Source organism: Sander lucioperca, chromosome 7 (assembly GCF_008315115.2).
Source record: "Sander lucioperca isolate FBNREF2018 chromosome 7, SLUC_FBN_1.2, whole genome shotgun sequence".
In the NCBI taxonomy this organism is placed as follows: Eukaryota; Metazoa; Chordata; class Actinopteri; order Perciformes; family Percidae; genus Sander; species Sander lucioperca.
The window spans coordinates 1,836,488-1,854,654 of NC_050179.1; the positions used below are offsets into that span (position 1 = coordinate 1,836,488).

The following is an 18,167-nucleotide window of genomic DNA, read 5'->3' on the forward strand; positions in this document are numbered from 1 at the left end:
CTTCATTCATTCTCTAGCTCACTTTACAACTGCTACTCTCTCTCTCTCCCTCTAAATTGTGCATTAAATGTGAACATTTTAACATACCGCCTATGATCTGAGGCGCAAAGATGAAATGCATCACTACTGACAGCAGCCATCTAGAGGCCAAAGTGAGACACAGTTATTGTTAGATTGTTATTTTATATGGTTTATAATATTAAATTATAAGCTTTCATTACATTTTAATTATTATATTATGCAGAGTTTTTATATTATGAGTTGCTACAATGCAAAGAAATATAAAGCGGGTTCGACATGCTTTATTCAGCTTAGAAATATATCTTCGAAATTATTTTTTAAGTACTACAGAACTGGAAAAGGTCATCCATGTATTCATAACTTCTCGCTTAAAAAAAACACAATACTCAGGCATCAGTCGTAAAACTCAAAACTTCATAATTTAGCAGTTATGCTCTCAACAGGCACTACGAAGAGACCACATAACCCTCAGCTTATACCTATTGATTTCAAGATTCAACTCCTTACCTATAAAGCAGTCGGTGATCGGGCTCTGGCATATATTTCTGAAACTATGACCACTTTTATGTCAGAAAGCAGCCTTAGATCATCCTATAAGTCAGTCTTCAAAGGGAGGTTGTTTCTTTTTCAGTGAAGGCTCTCAAACTCCCACACCCATGGCTTGCCATTTCAGATTTTACTTTAAAATATTTCATAAAAACTTTCACTCTCACTTGATTCTTTACTGCACATAACATCATAATATCTTATGAACTGAACTTTATATTTATATTTCTGCCTTAATCTGGTGCTTTTCTTTTTTTTTACAGTTTGAATTGTTTAATGCCAGCTTTCTTTTGCCAACAACACGATGCATAAAGTTTAAGTGAATAAATTAATTTGCCCTTCCTTTTTTGATTTGATAAATACACAATATCTGATAAAAAAACAAAAACAGAAACAAGTTTGTTTTCATAACCATTCAGCCACACTGAGGCTTTGATTTAATATTTTCACTGGTGGGAGCATCTATCATTTATAATGTGTACTAGCCAATGTGTCAATCAAAGGCCACACTTACAACCCCTCCACTTGACTCTGTGCTGTGCAGACTACACGCTGCATTATACTATGGTTAGTTTTACATTAAGTCAAAAGATATGTCATAAATTATTATTATTTTAATTATTTAAAAAAAACTCAAACATTAAACGTCTGTTGTACTCCTGACCAGGGCTCAAAACCACATTACCACATACAGTAGTTAATTTAGAAGACAATGTCCTCTGTGGGCAACTAGTAGTGGGTGTTTTCTAATCACAGGATGTAAATAGCAAGCTGGTACAATATCCTCCAGCTAGCATGCATTTTAACAAAATTGTTTATCCAAATTGAAAGTTCTGAGAGGAGACACAAATATGCTGTTTGCTGTTGTTAATGGCTAAAATGTTTTTGCATTTTGGCACAAAATGTTTTCGTAGATTGCCCTGTTTGCTAATGTTCTTTTTTTCTTGCATGCCGCTCACTGACAAATCTCTGACCACAGGAATCTTGCCTCATGAGTGTCCATGTAATATCACAATGAGACAGACCTTAACCTACAGTATACTGTATCTCACCCTTAGCCTAGACTTACCCTGGAATGAACTTAATTAAAGTAGGAGACATTCAAAAGCTGTCCTTAGTTTGGCAGTTTTTCTTGATGTACAGTGATCACCGATTAAAGCTTCAAACAGTGTACATAGCACCAAAGTGCACGTTATGGACACATTTAGGGGGACTTGGGAAAACAGAAATGTACACAGAAATGTGGAAGGAAAGGCAAGAAAAAACCCATCAAGGCAGTAAAATGAGTGGATAGTGGAAAATAAAACACGTTGGACAGATATAAAGTAAGGCTGAGAGGGAAATTGACTTCTGAAGTCAGAGCGTAACATTGGAAGAGACAGGGGACAAAGAAGTGATGAGAAATATAGAAAAACACATAAAGAAACTCCCCGATTCTCCGGGGACTTTTACAGCTTCCCAGTGAATCACAAATTAAGACATACAATGTTTTCCTTCCTGCTTCTCTTCCAGTTTCACATTCTGGTACAACTCAAGAGATCAATATGGCTACAAGATATGTGTACTGTATATAGATTTCATAGAACTAAACGAGTGGAAAACATAATGCTCCTTGCATTGTGTACCATAAAGATGAGAACTAAGTAAAGTAAAAAAAATACAAGATGAACAACGTGATGTCATGACTTCGCGTAAACATACAGCCCACTTTCTTAAGCCAAGTGGCGTGTTATCTGCACGCATTTTGAGCGTTGGTTGACTTTAGGAAACGTGACACGTGGGACACGATCCCCGGTCTCCTGGGTGAAAGTCCTGCGTTTTACCCATCTTCCACCCGGACCAACCTCCCTACGCGGATTTTCGCCCTTCCATACCACTCGCTATGGCGTAAATTCACAGGCAATCGCAAGGTAATGTAAGTCAATGGAGTTGATAAACACGCTAAAAAGCGAGTATGCGTCTTGATAACCCGCCAATAATGGCATACGAATTGGCGTGTCATACATAGCCCACTTCATGAGATCAGTCTGATATGAAAGATGAAAAAGGAAGAACGTGGCAGACAAATACATACAGAATACATCCGAAGAGATGATGACATGAGTGTTGGGTTACCACAGGTAGAAGAGGACATATTCGCCATAGCTACCTAAGAAGGCCATGACACAGATACTGATGGCGAACATGGAGCTGAGGCTGAGGCTGTTGCTGTCCTCGTTGTGGATCATGGCGAGCGTCACCTCGCAGTGGCGTCCCCGGTAGCCCTCGCTGCAGCGGCACGAGTAGCGGGACGGCGAGTGAGGCACACAGGTGCCGTGGCGGCACGGCCGGCTGGCGCACAGCGTGTAGACACATACTTTGCCCAGGGAGCTCTCTTTGGTCATGTGACCTGGAGGGCACCTGTGCAGAGAGGAGAGACAGTAGTGTGAAGCAAAGACAAGAGACACTTGGGAAGCAGTCAGATAAAAGGAGCACGGAATTCTACAGAGCTATGACACCTAAGCTGTCAGTGTAAAAATAAATCCCTCAGGAGTTACACCTCTTATATCAAATTCAATGATATGCTCTTTGAAGGTTACAGAGTATGGACCGCGGTGTAAAGAAAAAGAGAAAAGAAACTGAAGACTGGCTTTGCAGTAGTAGTCCCACGGTATATTTGTATAAAACATCCCCTGAATATCATTCACCCCTGCCCCCTGCTTCTCTCAGTCCTTTGTAACCTGGGGCTGTGCTGCAATCACATAATATGGATATCCACACGCAGTAAAATGTTCCACACTGTTTCAGAGTCTTGAAATCACAGCCAGGAGACTCAGTGGTCCTGCAGAGTTTAAAGGGGCAGCCGAGACTGTGAAAGTCGCTGCTGTTATACACTATTCTCTAAGGCTGACACACACAGTGTAACAGGGCTGAACTCAGCCAAGCTGCCATCTGGTGGACACTTTGATTTCTAGTGGGTTGTGAAACTCTGATCCGATGCACAAACATAGATGCGCAAACTGTGGAATGTAAGTAGTATATCACCTGTATTCATAACTGTATGTTTGATCTTTTCTATGTGCATGTGGATTTATGAATTGTAACCAATGATTTCATTATTGTTAATGAATGGTTTACTAATGTTTTATAGATCATTTATATGCCGTTATTGAGATAACTTTAGGGTTGCTAGTTACATACATGTAGGTTAAATTATCATTAAGAAATACTCATTAATTCAACTTTCTAAATAAGCCTTCATGCAAAGGTCAGTAAGTCATATGCAATGATAAATAAATAATACAACAATCCATCCTGTATGCAGTTGTACAGTAAATGTTAATAAACTGTCAATATATGGATTTAAGTCCGGACGCTCTGCAAAAATCATGATGGATGAGTACAAAGTACCAGCCCAAAGGATTATTCACAACCTGGCAACCCAAACGTTGCTCTTATTAAATAAGTGAAGTGGTAGAGCATTAGTAAATCATTTATTAAACATTAATAAAGTCATTAGTTACAGCTTATAAATCATTTCTAAAGAGTATCTCTTGAAAGTCTCTTGAAAGTATCTCAGAAAGTTGTACCAAACTTTAAAAAAAAGACTAACGGTGAAATCATTTGTTGTTGTTTATTTGTCGGCTGTTTTTGAATTGTTTTAGGTTATTACTTGTAATGTCAAGCCCTTTTTATACGTTATGTCATGATTTTCCAGGCTGTTGATATATTGTAGTTTTGGACCAATGCACCTGCAATCTGGTCACAGATGATTTGTCTTCTTTGGATCTTTTTCGGTTATAAGTTGCTTTGAAAGCTCATATACATGCTGATTCCCAGACCTTGCTTATAGCTGGCAAACTATAATAAATAGCATTACACCTAATGGGACAAGTTAAAGTTCCATTCCAAAATATTATATTATTCTATCTACCTGCTGTAGGAAATCCATACTGTACAAGAGCGTGGGTCTTAATGTTGTTTCTTATTACAACTTGCAAGTTGGGTGCTGGTGTTACTAATTTTATTATAAGCAAGGCTTATGCAGTTATTGTCATTATTACTGAATGCGTAAAAGAGTGTGTACAGAACGTGCCTGCATACTGTCAGGCATCATTACCACCCTGGGTTATTTATTCTGTATTTATTTACAGCACCTGCATTCGTGGTGTCTCCATAGGTCCACGCAGACCAAGGGAGGGGAGCATTGATGTTTCCCGCAGGCGTCTGAAGAGCAGCCGGCGGAGACGCCCTGCAAAGTGACCACCTGAAGCCCCTTTGAAGGCTGCTCCCGACCCAGAGGGATGGAGCGGCCGTTAAACCTCACATCTCGCAAACAGCCTGGTGGGGAGTGAAAAATAAAGAGGGGGAGACATAAAAAAAGAGTTTACAATGCCAAAAGACACACTAAGACACCAGTCCTCGGGCAAAATCTTTTATGGACACGCATTTACGCCATGGCAGCGGTGTAAACTCAAACACACAGGCACGCACGCATGGACACACATAAACAGACTCGCTGACACACCTGCAGACCAACGTACACTTGAGCTCTCACACATACGAACACACACATAGCCCGAGGCGAAGCTGTCAGCATGGGCTTCTTCTTTTTTTGCAGAATATTTTCTCTGCTGGTTAGTTTGCTCACTCTGTGGGAAGCATGAGGTCTAACAGATCATTTAAGTGACTCACCTTCTCTCATCTGCTTGAAACTAAGGAATCAAAACACCTTTGGTCCAGGTTTGAGAAATGTAGAAGCATCGGTGCGCGGTAAAAAAACACTGAATTCTTTATATGTCCATTGATTTTAACGGGTATCTAAGTTAACCGGGAAGTCCACTCCTTTGAGTATGTATTTTCCAATTCATCTATTTACAAATTACATTAATTCACCTCATCCCATGTTTTTTTTTTTCACTCAAACATGAATTATTCCGTTTCCTGATTCAGTCCCATTAAACTGAAACCCGTAAGCAGCCACCTACCGAGGAAGCTCCGGTTGTGTCCCGAGGGAAAAGAGTTTCCGAGCAACACCACAGAGGGGTCAATAATGATCTCCTGACTCCGCCCAGGGGAGGCCGTGACCTCTCGTCGCCCCCCACCTCCGTCCAGTCGCAGGGTGAACTCTCTGCCATACCGATCCAGCTCCACCTCATGCCACTCTCCGTCACTGACGCGTTGGTAGGGCAGGGTCAGGTTGTAGTCTCCATCTCCGAGGTTGTAGAAAACAGCCAGCAGACCCTGAATAACCTGAGATACACAGTGGAGCTTTGCTGGTTTGTAATGCAGGCATTCAAACGGACAAGAGAACCTAAGGAGCAAGAAATAAGACTTTTGCATTGATAAAACCAAACAAGCAGCTGGGGTCTCATTTATAAAACTGTGCGCAGGATCCTTAGTATAAGTGTGCGTACGCCCAAAAGCCCAGAATGGCATACGCCAAAAAAAAGTCTGATTTATAAAACCGTGTGTACGCACACCTGCAAGCAATGTTCCATTTATGAATCAGAGATTACCTACAAGTGTGCGTACGTGAATCAGCCTCTTATCCCGCCCTGTACACGGCCATTTTTAACCATAAATAGTCAATGCAAAGCACCTCGTGAATGTTGATCAGTATATGAATGACACTGGCAGTTGTTACACCGAATCATGATGACTGGTGGAGAAAAAGCAAAAAACTTCTCAGACGTTCAGGAATTGCTGCAAATTGAATTATAATTTAAGCCTGTTCTTGCACAGTGTAGGGAAACCTGATCTATAACGACATGTATTAATAATACGTCCAAAACGGCAGGCGTTACGGCACTTGGGGACAGCTTCGATATACCAGACGTATATAATACGATTTAACAGAACTATATATTATATCCAAACAAGCCTTAGTGATAAAGTTGAAGATTAAATATAATATTTATAAAAAAAAAAAAAAAAAAAAATGGTCCCTGAAGCCTTTTTTCGTTCCAATTCTTCCATTAGCGTAGTCCTCCTGCAGGGCCAGCAGTGCCATCATGCAGCATTACACACGGGTTCACCGCAGTATTTCTATGTTTACAACAATTTGTGATTGTTAACACCATGCCAAAATCACAGCATTAACTAGTGGTATCCCCCACCCCACCCCGAGATACAATTTGAAGACGAAAGAAAGTGTAATAGGCAAACACACTTTTCTTCATGCAGGAATTGTCACGAACAGTATTAAAGTTTGACTGATAACGAGGACATTAAGGGTAACGATTACGCGAGAGCTTAACGGCTGTATTTACAGACTTTGACATTTGATGATATATGCGCAGTATTAAAGACATATATTTAGTTATTTAGGCTACACTGTGTTCTGCCGTTATCTAATGCTAGGGTATTTAAATGTTATCATCTATTCCATGCAGTCGGGCCATCTCCTCCTCCTATGCTCCGTAGCGGACAATGTGACAGCGAGATATTTAAGCCGTATTTAAGATTTGAGTTGGAGGTGTTTATAGAACAACTATCACTCAATACAAGCGCAAATAACACTGCTGGATTTAATCTTCATGATAACGTGGATGATATGGAGTGAAAAAATGTGCGTGAGGCATCAATACTTGAAAATATTACAAGTAATCGTTGTTCCCTTTTACTTTCTGCAGTCTGACTTCAGTTCACCACCTCACCATCTGCGTCGCCAATTCCTATTTTGTCTTCAGGGTCAGAGTTTGCGTGGAGGACCGCACATTCTCCCGTCAAGTTTGTTTTTTATAAATCACAACCTTTGCGTGGGAAGTGGCGTACGCACATTTTATACGCCACGTTTATAAATGAGACCCCAGGATTGTTATGTCATCAATCTAACACTATCTGTGTTTGTGAGAATTTAAAGGCTTGGAATGGATGTGTGAGTACAAACGTAAAACGGGGTGACACAAATTCTAAACTGACATACCTGGACTCCTGCCATATTGTGCTGTGTTGATGGGCAAAAAAAAAAAAGATCTTGAGCATAACAACATCATAAGAAGTAGGCCAGCTCCCGTGGTGAAAGAAAAGGCAGCAAAGGTTGGGCCAGACAAGAATTATGAGGATTTAACTACCAAGAACAGACTCTCTATGGTGATTGGTGAACTGCCATTAAAAAAAAAAAAAATGGCATGAAAATTTCAGTGGTAAAAATTTATTCAGCAATTGTGCGGCTATGATGCTTTGCAGAGCTGCCGTACACATCGCTGCATGGCAGAAGCCGGAGTGATCCCGAAGGGAAGGGATACAAGAAACAACAATTATCTTCAGCAGTTAAGGATGAGCGAACACAATGGACCAAACCAATGAGGAGCTCCCATAACTGCAGCTTGTACATGTCCAAAGCTTAATTGGAAACAGTGGGGCAAGACAATTCACATTCAGCCCAGCCTGCATTAACTATTGCTCCCACAGCATGGGCATCTCAAATGCATCTCCCTCACTGGACACACACACACACACACACACACACACACACACACACACACACACACACACACACACACACACACACACAGTAAAAGCTGACTATGCTCTCTCCAATGCCTCATCCTGCCCTCAAGTCCACAACAAAAATGAGCAAAGGACAAAGGACTCAATCAATACTCAGGAAAAAATCAGATTATATAAAATCTCTGCAGCGCCCCCAGAGATCTACGCAATCACCATTAAGCAGAAAATGTTCAAGTGTATTTCTGAAGTCTGCATTTTTTTATAGAACTTTTTCAAACTCAAATCACAAGGCTATGATTTTACAGTTTTACTATTCTTAAGGGTCACTAGTCTTTGACAAAGTAGTGCATGCCAGTCGCTCCAAAAAAACTCCTTCACAGACTGCATTAGATAAATGTTTTCTTTACAGAGACACCATACTCCTTGGAGAGCTGCATGTTGTTTATACCCAGCTAGCCCTTGGTAACCTTTGTGTGAAAGTGTGGTTATTTATTCAGTGTGCACTCAAACCCATATCTACCCTGAAGAAAAAAAGGGGAGAGAGACAGCCCTTTAAATTAGGGCTTGTTGTCGGCAAACACACCAGGCTTGAGCTCAAGTGTTTCTAAGAGCTTTGAGACAACCAGGCTGAAAATGCTTCAGCGTGCCGCCGCAGACAGACATCAGATGTTTTATACAGCTCACCAATTCAGCTCCAGAGAGGGTTTCACTGAGAGGCTTCACAGCCAGCATACAGTAAAGGCTACAGCCTTTTCCTCTTCCTGTCACAGTGGGACTGCAACAAGGGAAGAGGACAACATTGTTTTTCCTCATGAAGTGTAAAGACCCAAAGAAAAACAAGAGATGAGGTCGCTGCCTTAAACAACGCTGTCTAACTAATGACAAGTTCAAAGACAAGATGTTTTCAAAGACAGACCAGTGGTGTGGAATATACCGTAACGGAGACAGGTTCACTGCGATCAGCTGACCTGTGAGTTAGCCAAAAGTGACAGTCCTAACAGAGCCATTTACTTCCAGGTGCTGTTTACACTCGGCCTGTCAGGCAATGAGATGAAAGGCCTTGACGAAACACTGGCTTCATATCCACTCAGGAATGTGTCGGGCAGGAGAGCCATGCGATTATGGAAGGTTTGGCAAAGTGAGGGAGACTTGTGTCCTAAAGAAACACTTGTGTGAGCACCACTCAAAATCCTCAAGTTCAGAGCTGGTGACCTGGCCTTCACTTTGAGAGCACTCTGCCCCTAAATTACAGAGCACTCAGTTGCTTTCTTATTGAACTCTCTATCGCATATTGGATATTGCTTGAAACATGAACCAGAAACAGAAATAACCTTGAATAAAAGAAGCCTAATTTCAGCAGCCTCTCAATAGCAGCATTCTTCAGACTTTCTGAAAGACCTTGTCGTGAACATGCATATGTCAATCAGCCAGCCCCCTCAGTATCCACCCATATGTCTCAAACCCTAATATTACTCACTCTCAGCCTGACAAGCATTTGCTACAATCATTGTCCAGGCTCTAATTATCATCTTAAGGCCCACAGACAAGACAATCAGCTGTCAAGGTGGAGGGGAGTGACCGGCCGCGACTCACCTCTAAACGTAGGTATTCGTTCTGCTCCTGGGAAAGCAGGCTGAGGACAACACCGGCGGCAGCACGTGTCCGAACCCCGACCTGGACCCTCGTCTGTCGCGCAGGCAACGACCACAGGAGCTGGAACTGAATGTGGCTCCGCCCGTCGAAGGAGAACTCTGGAGCCACTTGTCAATCAAAAACACACAAGGCTTGTTCAATTATTTGAGCTGTCATTTGGGAAATATGCCAAGATATCACAGCGAGGCCGTGCTGTTCTGCAAGAGCACTTTATGTAAGGCGAGGTTATCTTCCCACTGCATCAAAGTGACGTTTTGGAACGCAGAATCTCCCACATGTCCCACTTAAATTGTACACTTTGTGAGGTTTCAAATCCCCAACGCCACTAAGCTCTCACTGTTCTTTCCCAGAAAATCTCATGGTTCAATTAAAAGCAAATGTACATGATCACCTTGATCACACTGAGGCCCTGTATACCCCGGTTCACACAGGCAGCTGAAGGAGCCCCACTCGCCGTGACAGCGACCCCTCCTGCCGCAGGAGGACAGTTGTTCCATGTTGGCGCAGTGATCATCAATAAGAGAGCAGCCTGGCACAGTGTTGGAGGACTCAGCTGGAGAACCAAGGTCATATAGCTGATGGAAGAAGGAAAACAACAGGAGAAAAATGGTATATTGTATTGTATATTATGATTAAATGTAAGATACTATGAACTGATATCTGATTGCCGATCGCTTATGATACATGGCATCTTGATTTATCTAATTGATCACACGCAGGGGAACACAGCAGCAAAAAGACTTAGAAAATAAGAGATGTAACCTAAAAGAAACTACAATATTGTACACATTACGAACATGAAAAATAAAAAGTGCTATACACCATACATATATAGTATGTCAGTGTATTATAAACAGAAATAATCAAAATAATGTCACAAGATACTTGCGTTGTGATCAATATATAAATGCTCTTGAGAAATGTAATGGGCCGGCGGGTAAGTTGTGTTTGCAGACAGCAGTGTGCAGTGTAGCAGCATGACAATGAGGTTAGTGCATTTTTTGTAGCAAAACAAATGTGTGTGAAGCCTTTCAGTGCGAAGATAACTGTGCAGACGGTTACAACAGTTGTCAGTGACTTTTAACACAGTAGTTGCTAGTTGTATTGCTATTGTGTATACTTCTACTCCACCACATTTCAGAGGGAAATATTGCACTTTTTAGTCCATGTCTTATTTATGAACAGCTATAGTTAATACTTATTTGCTGACTACAATTTTACATTCAAAACTGGGATCATCTTACAAAATATGTATGTTACAGATTGAACTAGCAGTATATAAGTAACTACATTTAGCTGCACAAAAACCAACTACAGAACAATATTAAAATGCTGCTTATGCATTTATGCATCACTTATAATAATCCAATAAAAAGATACTATTGACAGATACCATTCTGCTGTTTAATGAGTACTTTTGCTTTTGAGACTCAAGTATATTTTGGTGATATTGGTTCTGTATCTTTACTTTACCTTGTGGAATGCCTGACCACCACTAGTAGCGCTGTGGAGCAGTGTTTCTATGAGAGCGTCCCTGTTTTGTTTGTCTAGTACGCGCGCGTGAGGAGGTACATGCATGAGAATGTGCACACGAGACGCATTCCTTCAATGGTTTTCCACTGATTCAGGTGGAGGTCCATTTTAATAAACAGTTGTGCTGACATATATACTGCACAAATGCAATCTATTCATTTACAGCAGATTTCACAAACAGCCCTCATGGCAATGTGTATTTACTCAACTCCACACAGTACCTTGCTGTCCACAAGAAGGTTCCTTATACATCCAGTATAGTGTTTGTTCTGCAGCTGTGGGTATTCGTAGGATACATTCTCGTTCACCCCTCCAAGCTGCAATACATGACTTCCATTCAAATACCTGTGAAAAAAAACACAACTCTCAGTATATGGGTAAATAGAGAAGAAGAAAAGAAAACTGCATCATGTAGGTTTTCAAGGTTCAAAATTCTAAACACAGCACTCACTATAAATAAACAACAACAGCAGAAGAAAAGGAACACACAAACACCATATAAGCTGTCAAGGTTAAAATTCATGGCTTCATTCTTTTCCTGTTGAGGCTGTCATCATTGTTACTGCTCCCTGACAACAAATATGACATCCTATTCTTGGTTTTTCCCTTAGTGTGAAAATAAATGCATGATGTGTAAATTACGTTTGCCTAAAAACGATGAAAACACAAACTGATTCAGCACAGCAATTATTGGTATCAAAACTGAACAAATGAAATAAAACACAGAATGTTTTTCAATGCTAATTTCAGCTTGTTAACTCGCACATTCCCTGTTTAACGACATGAGTATTTGTATTACCTTATACGTTGAAATTCAAATACAGTGATCAGGATAAATGGTTCTTTTTTTGGCTTTTCTTCTTTTGAAGTTATTAAAAGAAATAGCAGTGGTAAAGCCCTGATGTACATTGCTAAACTTCATAAACTGACAGCTTAATTACAAAACAAAACAACGAGCACAGTGCCGAGCCCACGATGGGGGAAAACAAACTCAGCTGTGACTATGTACAGAAACATAGTCAGAAAGATTAATTGGCATTTTAAGAATTATATCTGAGGATTTCATCAGTTTCTTCCCTCCAGACAGGACAGAAATGGAACAGAGTGAGCCTCAAACAGACTGACTCACCATCTGATTTGATTTGGATAAATTATTCCATGCAGCTTGTACATAAATACCGTTTTAGATACCATTTACTGAACATTAACTATAAGACTATGTTTGTACGATATACCAGAGGTAGTACTCTTTTTTATGTTGAGGGATTATGAGCTGTTTTAAATAGGACACTGAAGATGCTCCAACAAGGTTTTGCTGTGTGTTATGACCAACTTTAGAGCTGAAACAATCAAATAAATAATTAAAGAGTCAATTAGTCTTAATTAACACAACATTAATCGGCATCTATGATTGATTTTCTGTTAATCAATTGAATTGATTTATCATTCAAGATTCTCTGGCTACAGCTCCTTATATCTGAGAATTTGCTACTTACGCCACCTCGGGCTTTAGTAGATGATAATGAAATTAACTGTTTATCAGTTCATTTGAAAAAAAACAATCAATAGACTAATCAAAATTAGGACTTAATTAAAGTGTTATTTTTCAATTTCATAGTTCTACCTCTACTGTTTAGTACTGCTGCTGCTTCATGTAATCTTTCAATCCCAAATACAGTAGATAAAACTCGGCTACGACTGTGTGGGTGATACATTTATGTAATCTTTACACCAGTATTACAAATGTTACCAAGTAAGTTCTGCATGCCAGCACATAATAAACAAAATTAAATGTCTATATCTTTAAAATGCTACTATTCCACTAGGGTAGAACAGACATATCCTTTATGTTCAGTATATGCAGTATACCTTGTTACCACATATATATGGAAATATTGACCTTATTCTTCATTTTTCACTTTTACCACCTTTCAAAGATGCTGCCTCTGTGACTGCTAATGCTGCACTCTATATAGAATAGTTTACCCCTGTGGGGACATGGGGCACTAAGACACTGTCCCTATGGGGCAAGCATCCTTTTAGATTTAACAACAGTGAAGAGAACAAAACCTTAGAAGATTAATAGTTTGCAATCACAGTAAACTCCAGAAGGACCTGGGGGAGAGGGAGAATTTCTAAAACCATAATTGTTGGCTATAACCATAAAAACAAACATGAAGCCACATTTATTTATTCACCTATATCTTCATGTATCTATTATAAAATGTATGTATCCCATGATTTGGTACTTATTGGCCTTGCCTTTAGGATTCAGAAGAGCCACTTGGTGTTTATATTGTGTTAGTCAGACTCGATCCATTTAATCATTGATCTTACTTGTCCCTGTTGGGTGTGACCCCACGGATTTCACAGGATGAGCGGTCCTCTGTCATTGCCCATGAGTCCACGCCTTCTGTCTCCATGATAATCGCACTGGAACATCGATCGAGAGTGAAGCGCACTTCCTTTAAATTGGGGGAGAGGGGAGAAAGGTCATCGCTGCTGCACATGTGGATGTGTGCGTATTTTGTCGCCAGGCGCTCTCTACAAATTACAGCATTACATTTTAATCTGACAATATATCATAGAGAGGGAGAAAGAGAAGACGACATGTAAAGGCTCTTACTTTACTGTTGCTCCTCACATCGAGGCGGTGCCAGCGTCTGTCAGTCACCCCAATGTTATTTGTTAACTGCAGGACCAAGGTCCCAGAACCATGGTTCATTTTCACACTGGGTGTTCCACCAATCAATTCTGAGGAAAAGAACGTTCAGAATTAACACAAGCTACTCTGAAATAAATCAGGATCATCATTATTATACCTGAATGAAACGTTTTCAACTCAAAAAAGGCTCTTAGAGATTTGTAGTATAGAAAAAACAGCTAAACTTGCTTGCATTGACAACATGTACTGGCAAGGTCACAAAAAAACTGTGATAAAATGTATTGGAAAGAAGAAAAAACAGGCATGACGCAAATTACTACATACAGGTATGGGAAAAAAAACAAGTGACATATGAAAACATCTAATCTCAGAACAAAGATACATTATGGAATAAAAAAGAGAATGGCAATATAACACAGGTGGATTACAACAGGGAATCCAAAATCCCCTGCTCACCAGGAACAAGGTGATTGGAAATAGTTACAATTATATAATAGCTATAATAGTTAGTAGTGCAATAAGAAATCAAAATCAATTAAAGGGTCAGTTCACCCAAATTACTGTTCACAGGGAGCTCTGTGAATTATTCAGACACTGTTTCTGGAATGAGATGTTGCAGCAGAATTAAAATCTCATTTTTAATGTGCCCCACATTAAAAATGAAATTGAATTAACCTTCATTATATTAGGGTGGAGGCATGAATCAGAGAGACAGATATCTCAAAACAAAACACAAAACGTTCTGCATGGCTGGATAGCACAGTGGTAAATGAGAAAATATGTTGGTTTTTTTTGTATAACTTGGATGAACTAACCCTTTAGGATAAAAATTATGGAGACAGAAAATTGGAGATTGTATGTACTGTATGTATGTACTATGTGTGTGTGTATAAGTGAATGTGAAATGGTACATGGACTGCATTTAGCGCTATTCCAGTCTTAACGACTACTCAAACAAACACTACAGGCACCATTGCCCCATTCACACACACACACACACACACACACACACACACACACACACACACACACACACACACACACACACACACACACACACACACACACACACACACACACACACACACACACACACACACACACACACATCCATACACTGGTGGCCAGGCTGCGATACAAGGTACCACCTGCTCATCAGATGAACATTCACAACCTTCCGGTTGGTAGATGAGCGCTCTACCTCCTGAGCCATAGCCACCCCATAAGTGTGTGATTGCGTGTGTGCAAGAGAGACACACAGCCCCTTGATAGCTATAGTACGACACAAAATACATGATTTAGACTGGTTGCCGCAGTATCATATTTTATAAATAATAAATGTATATTAATCCCAATACATAATATTTCCAACATAATTATTATTATATTAATTATTATTATTATTAGTAGTATTATCATCATCCGTATCCTTTGCCACTAACTTCAATAACAAGCAGCAGTGTGTATGTAATGTAGCAATGTATTACTTCTACCATTAACTTCATTTAAAAAGACATGACCACCCATACTATCAATAAGTAACATGAATCATTACAGTAATGCCAATGGGTTGCACTGAAATATTAGTCTAATGCAATTGGAAAATTATTTATTAATATATTGCAAGTATGAAGCATAACACCCAGCCATTACAATAATGATTTAGTTTGATAAAAGTTTTACTACTGTCCTTCACCTAAAAGATTCAGGTTTGAGCCTTTGTGTTAACAAGAATAAACCCAGCTGGTGTGTCCTTGACGGAGACACTGTTCAGTCTGTTCAGGAGGTGAACCACTGCTGTGACACTGAAGCAAGTGGTAAGCAAAAACACCATTCCTTGAGGCATGTGACAAAGTAAAGACTTTAAATGGTAAAACTGGGTTGCCTGTGTAGCAGCACATTAAGTACTTACTCTATAACTCGGTAGAGTGCTCATATCCCTCAGCAGTACACTAACGAACAAAATGTGCCTCATATATCTGATTAGCTACCACCCAGTAATTAAACACACAAAATTAAGTTCCAAGTTTTAGAGCAATAAAGGCCCGCAGGTCCCTTGGCACACATCCAATTATCTAGACTCATTCTTTACCGATGGCCATGTAGTCTTCAGTGTCCCCAGGCAGCAGAGTGGCCAACGGGCCGGCGTACAGTAGCAGACCATCGTCTTCCTCTGTCATGAACTCCAGTGAAAGATGGCTATCAAAGCATGGCCTTATGGGGGGGAACCAGGCATAGCCGTTGCCAAGGAAACTAAGTCTCGTCTGCTGACAGTCTGGCCCCTCAAGCTGTGGGGGGCAGTGGCACCTGTAGCACCGAGAAAAAAAGGAAAAGTGAGGAAAATCAAGGCGAAGGACAGGAAAAGAAACAATCAGTGTCGCTCATTTATGTTTTGTGCTCTGTGAAATCTTCACACTGTCCAATCTGAGCTTGGTGACTTTTCTCTGGTGGACGTGACAGGCTTGTTGATTCACACAGGAAGTTCACACAGGAAGAGATTTTGACTTTGCTCCAATATGCCTGCTGTCCACAGACAGCGTCTTATGAATCAATTGTTTGCGTTTGCAACTAAGCCCTGAATATTCAGTTCTACATTAAATCAATTAGCTATGAACACAACATTACTCCAGTCTATTCTTTATCTGTCACAGCTGCCCGAGCCAAACCCTCTGGAGACTGTTCCTGCTCGGCACATCACATCTCCTTTGTTAGGAGATAATTAATTCTATTTCTCTCACTTTTCTATGCGCCGTACCACCGTTGATTTCCTGGACTTTTTTTTTTCTCACTTATCCCCACCCGCCCCCCTTCTTATTCTTAAGGTGTTACACGCTTTGGTTGATATCTGTGCAATTGCCTCTTCTTGTACTCATCTACTTTGATTAGAGTTTGAGTGTTAGGGATCACTGCTCTTGCAGAAACTGGAAATTAAATGTTTTCCATGCCTATCTTCCAACATGTTTGTGAATGAGACCAGAATGGTAAATATTAATAATCATACAAAAACACCATAAAGGAAGAGATGCATGCAGTGATTAAAAACAGCCCATTCCATCACTGCGATGGCAAGGATGGAAGAGACCAGTTGATCTCATCCTATCCCTTCCAATGCAGGCATGTGAGACAAGCTGGCTTTGCTGATAATGTCAAAGCCATCCATTTTCATGCAGTGTCTGAGAAAGGCTGTGTGTATTGAGGCCGTTAGGAGCTGTTTCTCCCCATCACTATTTATTCTGCAGAGGGGCAACACATATCGGGAATACTGATCCATACGCAGCGAAAGGGACGGCTTAGACAGAGTGTAGCCTTATGCATACATATGCACACGCCGTGCACAGCACCTCACTCTTTCGCTGCTCTTTCATATGACTCATGAGAGCAATGCCGATCCAAATCAAGAAGTGCAGGGCATGTTTTTCTCAGTTCTGACTGACAATATCTGATCAGCTGCCGTCTGAGGTTGCCTGTTAAGCTCCTTCGACAGAGGAGAGAACCAAAAATTGGATTCTTTATGGTTGTGCTGCATTCACATGAGGGCACATATGGCACATATGGGGAGATATTCTTCTTACAGAACAAGGGCTTCTCTCAGCAGTGTGCAGATCAACTGCAGCAGAGACAATTTAAAAGATAAAAGTAAAAGAGAGTTCTGTGCACTGTTACATGAACTTACATGTTCATGTACATGGCATTAAAAGAGATTTTCGAAAAGTTGTGAGCATAGAGGGGGGGCCAGAGTTGTACTAATCCCCTTGCCCTATATTTATTTAATCTGGGCATTAGTGTGTGCATGAAATGAACTGTGTGCTGTTTCTCCTGCAGTAAATTCCCACAGAGACCTATACACACTTGAAGTTGAAGGCCTTTATATTGACTACAGGCATTTATAAATATTTAGGGTTAATATTAAAAAAACTGGCAAATGACCTTGATACAAAGGCTATGTTCATTATTTACTGTTCAGTTCTGCTAAACACAGCGCACACAGATTCTAAAATTTCAATATCAGGCTATACTTCTAATCTTGGCAAGATATACTCTAAATTCAGAATGATATGCACATAGATGCACATTGCTTCTATTGCAAATAGCCTAAAGCCTTTTGAAAAATCCTGCTACTCTATATTCAGCTGACAACACCGCAGAGCAGCTCAAGCAAGTTAGGTCAAGTTGCAGGTGAAGGAGTTTTTTCTCACAAGGGGCACTGTTAGTAATTCTCAGCTCATTTTCCAAGATGTCACTCTTACAGTAAGTCTAACAGGACTAGAGAGAGGACTGCAGAACATTCTATTTCTGTTTCCTATCTTTTAGGAGA

The 18,167-nt window shown here is 40.3% G+C and overlaps 1 protein-coding gene across 2 annotated transcripts in view; it reads right to left on the reverse strand.

The window, feature by feature from the left end:
• LOC116038603 (neural-cadherin-like) overlaps positions 1-18,167 on the reverse strand; it is a 99,029-nt gene that overhangs the window by 6,190 nt on the left and 74,672 nt on the right. For both annotated transcript variants that reach the window (XM_031283125.2, XM_031283124.2), the window contains 9 exons: positions 15,945-16,159; positions 13,814-13,941; positions 13,525-13,652; positions 11,409-11,532; positions 10,046-10,229; positions 9,595-9,761; positions 5,535-5,799; positions 4,704-4,887; positions 2,717-2,967 (listed from right to left, as the gene is read on the reverse strand). In XM_031283125.2, the coding sequence (XP_031138985.1) occupies positions 2,717-2,967; positions 4,704-4,887; positions 5,535-5,799; positions 9,595-9,761; positions 10,046-10,229; positions 11,409-11,532; positions 13,525-13,652; positions 13,814-13,941; positions 15,945-16,159 (1,646 nt within the window). The remainder of the gene's footprint in view (positions 1-2,716; positions 2,968-4,703; positions 4,888-5,534; positions 5,800-9,594; positions 9,762-10,045; positions 10,230-11,408; positions 11,533-13,524; positions 13,653-13,813; positions 13,942-15,944; positions 16,160-18,167) is intronic.